Source organism: Mustela nigripes, chromosome 1, assembly GCF_022355385.1.
Source record: "Mustela nigripes isolate SB6536 chromosome 1, MUSNIG.SB6536, whole genome shotgun sequence".
Classification (NCBI taxonomy): domain Eukaryota; kingdom Metazoa; phylum Chordata; class Mammalia; order Carnivora; family Mustelidae; genus Mustela; species Mustela nigripes.
This window is the reverse complement of record NC_081557.1, coordinates 165,749,298-165,757,806: the sequence shown is the minus strand read 5'-3', so window position 1 is coordinate 165,757,806 and position 8,509 is coordinate 165,749,298. Positions and strand designations below refer to the sequence as shown.

Genomic DNA, 8,509 nt, shown 5'->3' with positions numbered 1-8,509 from the left:
AATGAAACCCGAAATAAACCTGTGCTCTTCCTTGGGTACCCCTGCGTTGTTAGGAACAGCCATACATGTTAATTCCTTCTATGCGTATAACAACCTGAAAAAATTGGACTGTCTACATTTTTGAGTTCAGGAAACTTCCCAGTTCAAGTCTCACCCTTACTGAGAGGAGGAGACTTGGAGGATTTTAAATTTGCCTGCACATCTGGTGCACATTTCTGGAACCTCAGGAAGCGTCCTCTGTGAGGCTTTTCAAAACAGAGGGTCGTAGTCCACTAACATTAACTAACTTGCTGTTTTTTTTCTGGGGGAGGCCCTACGCTCCACGCGGTACACGGATTTTCTCAGCCCTCAAAATGACCCCTACGAATCAGGTAATTTTAGTCACTGCTTCATCTCTGAAGGGTGGGAGTGCGCTCTGAGACCCACCTGTGGAGCTGCAGGAGGTGAGCGTTACTGCCGCCCGACAGGCCTCTGAAGTGTGGATGAAGGTCCCGGGAAATTTGGGGGAGCTGAGGCGGTGAGTGTCTCCGTGTTTCGGTTGTCTGAAGCGGTTGGAAGCCTCTCTCGCTGCGTCTCATCACCCTACTGTCGGTCCTTGAGCTCCCTGAGGCTTTGAGCGCCACTTCGTGCCCAGGGATCTGTGTGTCCCAATTGCGCAGCACTGTTCTCGCCTTTGGCTCAGACAGCGGAGCAGCAGGAATAAGCGCTGAAAATTGCCCAGACTGCCGAGGTACCACCAGGACCAGATTCTGCCCACCCACCCACCGGAGCTCTGCGCTAGCCCGCCCCGCCGCGGGAGCCCGGGTCGCCCCAGCTTCTCAGCTGACCTGGGGGCGGAGCCGGGGGCGGGGCCCGGACGGGGAGCGCAGGAGCCCGGGCGGCTTCCGAGGAACTCGCGCTTCCGCGGCCGCAGGCGCGGTTGGCTCAGCTCCGGGCTCTCGGTATGCGCCTCCGCCTGCTTTTCCTGCTCGCCCTGTGCCGAGCGGGCCCCACCGCCTTCGGGCGCAGTCTCAGCTTGCGGGGAAGCTGGAGGATCCGCAGCGGGAACGGCTCCCTGGAACTGCCAGGGAGGGTCCCCGGTTGCGTGCACAGCGCCCTGTTCCAGCGGGGCCTCATCCAGGTACTGTGTGCGGACGCCCCGCCGCAACCTGCACCCGCGTGCCCCATGTGCTGAGAGGGGCGCAGGAACGGCTTAGCAGCCCCCGAGCCTTAGGGCTGTGTTCCTGGGTTTGGTCCTAACTTTTCTTTGGGTCTTGTGGTATGGGGCGGGGAAATGTTGAAGCAGTTAATCTCCTGTAGGCGGAGAGCACCGCTGGGGTCCAGGCTTGGTGCGGGCCGCCGGACCCAGTCTGGGACAGCACTAATTCGGAAAGCGGAAGTTCATACTGGGCGCCTAGTGTTTCTACTGGAGGTTTTCCTATTGCTGTAGTTCACTGAGGAGCATAGATGGGACTTGTTACCGACAAAGCGTAAGGCGGGGGTTTACTGTTTATATGGACCCTTTAGGGGACACTAGTTTTGCTAAGCGTTAGCTATATTCAGTGATATCTTGGTTTTTCTCTTTAGCTTGTAGACCTCAGGGAGTCGGGTTGGGATTGATGCAACCCTAAGATAAGGAGAATGAGACATACAAGCGTAAGGTTAGGATTATTAGTGCTAGTGTAAAGGCTAGATAATTTTTAAGGCTGATTGGGATATGAAGAAAGGTGCCGTTTCTTCGGGCACATTGTGTGTGTGTGTTAAGAGATCTTCCAATTTATAGATTTCCTTGTGGAGGACGGTTTCCTCTTTGGCTGCCTGTGTGCAGAGAAGTTGAGAGCTTTTCCAGACTTTAACACCTTCCACTGTTTTTGTGCACTGTTCCATTCCCATTCCTCAGTCGTTCTTGCCTGGGACAAGATGTTTTTGATACATTTTACCAGCCCCAAGAACATCTCTACAAGAGTAGATCTTCTTATCTCCGTTTTATGGATAATACGGAGTTAGGGAGACCAGAGAAGGTAGAGAATTTACTCCAGATCACACAGCAACTAAGTGGCAGAAGTGGAATCCTAGCCCAGGCTGGCCAGACTCCATTCCACAGTCTGGGTTCTCAACTGTACTACGCTTACCGTGGTGGTGTGAAAAATTATGATATTCCTGTGGTTGACTATGGGGAATATCATTCACAGTTTACTTAAATGACGGCATCATCAAGTAGGGTTATGCAGAATTTCTGATCTTGTATACATGAGCTTTTCTTCAAGAAATGTGTATCAGAAAGGAAGTGAACCTTGTAAATGACACTGACCATAGTCCAGTTTATCTTTTTTAAAATAACTAATGGACCATAGTCCAGTTTATCTTTTTTAAAATAACTAATTTTCAAATTTGGGTACTTTAACTACTTTTAGTTAACAAACTACTTGTGACATAGGCTACAGCAGACCTTGGTTCCCTGAGGCTTCCCTCACACATGCTTTGAGAGTGCCTGTGTTTATTTTGCAGGGTCTCTCCTTGCTTCATTTTACTGAAAAATTAAGGGCAGTGAGAAATAATTAGTGGCTTTAGCAAATCAGATGATTATTTCATGTTACAAGGCTACATATTAAGAAACAGGGTTTGGTTACTAGCTAACGAGAAAGGTTGCTCAGAGTATGAAATAACTCACTTTTCTTCATGGAAATAATTTATAATGTTTGTTAAATATATTCAGAAGTTCTTAGAAAAACTTTAAGTTCAGTAAGGTAGATGTGGGTTTTTAAAAATTTTTTTTTCTTTTCTGAAAAGATTTTATTTATTTATTTTTTTATTTTATTTTCCCCCTTATCAAAATATTTTTTTTCCCAGTGTTCCAAGATTCATTATTTATGCACCACACCCAGTGCTCCATGCAATACGGGCCCTCCTTAATACCCACCACCAGGCTCACCCAATCTCCCCCCCCTTCTAAAACCCTCAGTTTGTTTCTCAGAGTCCACAGTCTTTCATGGTTCATCTCCTTCTCTGATTTTCCACAATTCACTTTTCAAAGATGTGGGTTTTATTTTTTTATTTTTAATTTTTAAACCTTTTAAAGAAGATTTTTATTTATTTATTTGACAGAGAGAGATCACAAGTAGGCAGAAAGGCAGGCAGAGTGAGGGGGGAAGCAGGCTCCCTGCTGAGCAGAGAGCCCTATGGAGGGCTCTATTCTAGGACCCTGAGATCAGGACCTGAGCTGAAGGCAGAAGCTTAACCTACCGAGCCACCCAGGCGCCCCAAGATGTAGGTTTTAAATGGTAGTGCAGTGAGAGGTCGGTGGGGGGGGGGGGGAGGCTTTTGGGGATTGGGTAACTCTGGGCCTAATCATCAGCAACATCAGTATTATTGAGTTAATATGGTGCTGTTACTCCACCTGCTTTATTACAACTACCCTTTTGGTGTTGGCCTCAGGAAATCTATCGTTTAGAGCAGATAAGGCCAAATACTGTTTTTACACAAGAACTTGAAACATATCTTGGCCAAAGTTATTTATTTACTCATTCCCCTAATTATCTTGTAAGTATTCCACACTTCCAATGTAGCAGGCACTATTTAAAGTGCTTGAAACTGAGTGGTGAGGAAAACAAACTCTTTGTTCCATTAGGCATTCCAGTGGAGGAGATAGACAATAAACAAATTAATAGATAATATAATGGCAGGTGGTACACGGAAAAGAAATAAAGTCGATAAGAGGAAGCAGAGGTAGAAGGCTGGTGGGGAAGAATGCTATTAGAATAAAGTGGTTAGGGGCGCCTGGGTGGCTCAGTGGGTTAAGCCTCTGCCTTCAGATCCAGTCATGGTCTCTGGGTGGTGGGATCAAGCCCCGCATCAGGCTCTCTGCTCAGCAGGGAACCTGCTTCCCCCTTCTCTCTGTTCCTGCCTCTCTGCCTACTTGTGATCTCTCTTTCTCTGTCAAATAAATAAATAAATCTAAAAAAAAAAAAAGAATAAAGTGGTTAAAGATAGCTGTCTTGATAAAGTAACTTTTAAGCAGAGATCTTTTTTTTTTTTTTTTTTTTTAAAGATTTTATTTATTTATTTGACAGAGAGAAATCACAAGTAGGCAGAGAGGCAGGCAGAGAGAGAGAGAGGAGGAAGCAGGCTCCCTGCTGAGCAGAGAGCCCGATGCGGGACTCGATCCCAGGACCCTGAGATCATGACCTGAGCCAAAGGCAGCGGCTTAACCACTGAGCCACCCAGGCGCCCAAGCAGAGATCTTTTTGATAAGATCAGTTTTAAAAAGAAAAAAGTCAGAGAGAGGAGAGGCCTTGAGATGGGAACGTGCTGGAGAAGTTGTAGGAATAGTAAGCTGGTTAGTGTGACTAGGGCCCTGTGAGCTCTTGGGGAAGGGAATGTGTTCAAAGAGGGCATCTACTGCAGATCTTGTAGGGCTTGTAAGCCATGGGAAACACGTTGGTTTTTATTCTGCATGTAATGGGGAAGCTGTTGGGAGTTTGGAGCATAGAGTTGCATGAATGGAGCTGCCTGATATCTTAAGTGCTTAGATAAGGGGACACTTGTTATGACTGTTTTCAGCTTTCCTATGCAATTCTCAGTGGTGCAAGTTTGAAAAGCTTTTTTTTTTTTTTAAATTTTAAAAAAGATTTTATGTATTTATCTGTCAGAGAGAGAGAGAGAGCACAAGCAGGGAGAACAGGAGGCAGAGGGAGAAACAGACTCCCTGTAGAGCAAGGAGCTGGATGTCGGACTAGATTCTCATACCCTGGGATCGTGACCTGAGCCAAAGGCAGATGCCCAACTGACTAAGCCACCCAGGTGTCCCACATTTCTGTTTTCTTAGATAAAGATATTCTCAGTATGCCAAAATTAGAAAATATAGGTGAGAAGAAGAAAACCTGGAAACCTGGCTTTCAGAGATAACTACTATTAAAATTTTAAAATACACTATATTCTTGGGGGCACCTGGTGGCTCAGTGGGTTAAAATACACTATATTCTTTCAGAACTTTTCTGTCTATACACATTTTTGATAATTATTTAAATATACAGCATAACTACTTTTTCGTATAGAATATTTTTGATAGTTTTGTACACGATAAACATATTTCTACAAACCATGGTTAAGGGCTCTTTTTGATTTCGTTGTATATATTTGCTGTCATTTATAATCAATCACTCACTGTTGGATAGTTACCAGACTCGATTTTTTCTATTCTTTGATGAAGATCCTTTTAACTAAATTTTAGTTACTGTGGGGTGCCTGGGTGGCTCAGTCGTTAAGCATCTACCTTTGGCTCAGGTCATGATCCCAGGGTCCTGGGATTGAGCCCCGCATTCGGCTCCCTGGTCAGTGGGAGGCCTGCTTCTCCCTCTCCCACTTCTGCTGCTTATGTTCCCTCTCTGGCTGCATCTCTCTCTGTCAAAAAAAAAAAAAAAAAAAAAAATTAAATCTTTAAAATAAATAAATTTTAATTAGTATATATCCTTATTTTCTTTCTTTCTTTCTTTCTTTTTTTTTTTTTTAAGATTTTATTTTTTTATCTGACAGAGATCACAGGTAGGCAAAGAGACAGGCAGAGAGAGAGAGGAGGAAGCAGGCTCCCGCTGAGTGAAGAACCGGACATGGGACTCCATCCCAGGACCCTGAGATCATGACCTGAGCCAAAGGCAGAGGCTTTAACCCACTGAGCCACCCAGGTTTTCCATATATCCTTATTTTCTTAAACAATTTTTAGAAGTGCAATTGCTGATTCATAAGGGTATACACTGTTTTAGTCTTTTTTTTTTTTTAAGATTTTATTTATTCGTTTGACAGATCAAAGTAGGCAGAGAGGCAGGCAGAGAGAGAGGGAAGCAGGCTTCCTGCTGAGCAGAGAACCCAGAGAGCCAGATGTGGGGCTCGATTCCACGACCCTGGGATCATGACTGGAGCCAAAGGCAGAAGCTTTAACCCACTGAGCCACCTAGGCACCCCCTTTTTTGGTCTTTTAATATGTACTTCTTTTTTAAAGATTTTATTTATTTATTTGACACAGAGAGAGGGAGAGATCTCCTGGCTCCCTGCTTCTCAATACAGTTTTTCTCAATAAATAATAAAAACTGTAACAGTTTTACATTCCCATTCTTTTATCAGAGTGCTCATTTTAGGTGCTAGATTTGGACATTATTTTATTTACTTATTTTTTAAAATGATTTGTTATTTTATTATTTATTTATTTATTTTTAAAGATTTTTAAAATTTATTTGACAGTGAGAAACATCACAATTAGGAGAGGCAGGCAGAGAGAGAGTGGGGGAAGCAGGCTCCCTGCTGAGCAGAGAACCAGATGCAGGACTCTATCCCAGGACCTCTGAGCTGAAGGCAGAGGCTTAACCCACTGAGCCACCCAGGCCCGACTATTTATTTATTTTAGAGAGAGGGTGCAGGCACATACGAGAAGAGGGAGTGGTAGAGGAAGAAGGAGAGAGACTCCCAAGCTGACTCCCTGATGAGCAGGCAGCCTGGCCCCTGGGGTGGGGGTACTCAATCCCAGAACCCTGAGATTATGACCTGAGCCAAAATCAAGAGTGGGATACTCACCCAGGTGCCCCATTTGGACATTATTTTAAAAAAACCAAAACCAAACACAGTTTATAGTGAGGTTGAACATCTTTTATATGTTTATTTCATGTTTATTGGTGATTTCGGGTTACTTATGTCCTTTATTTTTGTGTTGGCTCTTCATCTAAAATACATATTTATTAGACTTCTGGTTATATATTTTCAAAAATTTCTTTTTTATTATTTTTTTAAAAAGATTTATTTATTTGACAGACAGAGATCACAAGTAGGCAGAGAGAGAGGGGAAGCAGAGTCCCTGCTGAACATAGAGCCCGATACAGGGCTTGATACAGGGCTCCATCCTAGGACCCTGGGATCATGACCTGAGCCGCAGGCAGAGCCTTTAACCCACCCAGGTGCCCCCAAAATGTCTCTTTTATATATTGAAATCTTGTAAGGTTTTTTCCTTTCATGATTGTTTCTGCCTTGGATATTTTACTTTGAAAGTAATTCCTTCTTACCCCAATAAGTAAATATTTACATGTATTTCCTCTTTTGTATCTTTATAATTCCTTTATATATTTAAAATTTTGATCCATTTGAGGTTTTCAGATGGTTAGTTTTTTATATCTCATAATTTAACAATTTCTCTTTTGTTCACTGATATAAAACATTACTTTTTCATGTATGAAATTCTCACATACTGGTAATTTTCTTATTTCCTCTCTTAAAATTATTTTTTAAAGAATTATAAATGTTTAATGCTTATTGAACAAAAAAATCGATGCACAAAAATATAAAATATAAAGAATAAGGGAAAAACAATAAAAAACATACTACAAAGCAGAAGTAACCATTATAAAAATGTTTATGTGTGTCTTTCCAGATTTTTCTAAGTACATACAAATACAATAATATAAAAATGAAATCAATTCCTGTAATGGTTTTATAAGTATTTATTCATTTAAAATACATGGTGAACATCATTCTGTATCTATACATGTCTGTAAGTATAGATCTAGACTAATGTTTAATAACTACATAGACTCCCATTATGAAGATGTGTTCATATTTGAAATCTACACTTAAAAATTGACAAAAACATTTTATAAATATATGAATATACACATATACTAAGAACTGGTAGGCACCAAATACTTAGGAATTCTCTAAATTTTACGACTCTCTTGTATCCTTCTTATGTAATTGGGACAAATGATCAGAGAAGATTTTTTAGATATGTCAGTTTATAAAATATAAATGTCAAGGCTATCATGGTAGCTATACATGTGCCTAACAATTTAGTCTTAATCATTCTGTCCTATGAGCCCTTGGAGGCCCTAATCTGCCGATTATCACTCAGATAAATTCTAATAAAATATGTGCATTAGTGTGGATAAATGTACATTTTTGTATTCTTGAAGTAGCCAAGAGACAATTGTCATGTAAATACACTTTAAAAACTTATTGTTATGGTACATTTCAAACAGCTACAAAGAGTAGCAAAGTGAACTCCCATTTATCCATCACTCCAGCTTCAGCACAGTACATTTTGTTTCTTCCTCCATTCACTATGCCACCCCTAATTTTGAAGCAATTCTAGACTTCACACCATTTCATCCTCAAACATTTTACTATGGATCTCTAACTGTAATGCCATTATCACCCATTTGAATATTTTTGTTGTGTTTCAGAGGAAGAAGTCTCATGATTGTGGTCCAAAATGACCAAATATAAATTTATCCTTAAATAGAAGGTCTTTTCTTTGGTGTCTGTACTCATCTTCTATGAAAGACTTAAAACTGGAATATTTGATTTTATTTGATCATTTTATAATGTGAAATGATCTCAAAAGCTTGTAGAAAAGGAATCTTTTTTTTTTTTAAAGATTTTATTTATTTATTTGAGAGAGAGAGCATGAGAGGAAACAAGGTCAGTGGGAGAAGGAGACTCCCTGCTGAGCAGGGAGTCAGATGTGGGACTCAGTCCTGGGACTCCAGGATCA

General features: G+C 41.6%; 1 protein-coding gene across 1 annotated transcript in view; it reads left to right on the top strand.

The window, feature by feature from the left end:
* The first annotated feature begins 857 nt into the window (after positions 1-857).
* MANBA (mannosidase beta) overlaps positions 858-8,509 on the top strand; it is a 122,759-nt gene continuing 115,107 nt past the window's right edge. Inside the window, exon 1 of the mRNA XM_059376645.1 lies at positions 858-1,120. Coding sequence (XP_059232628.1) covers positions 944-1,120 — 177 coding nt within the window. The 5' untranslated portion in view covers positions 858-943. The remainder of the gene's footprint in view (positions 1,121-8,509) is intronic.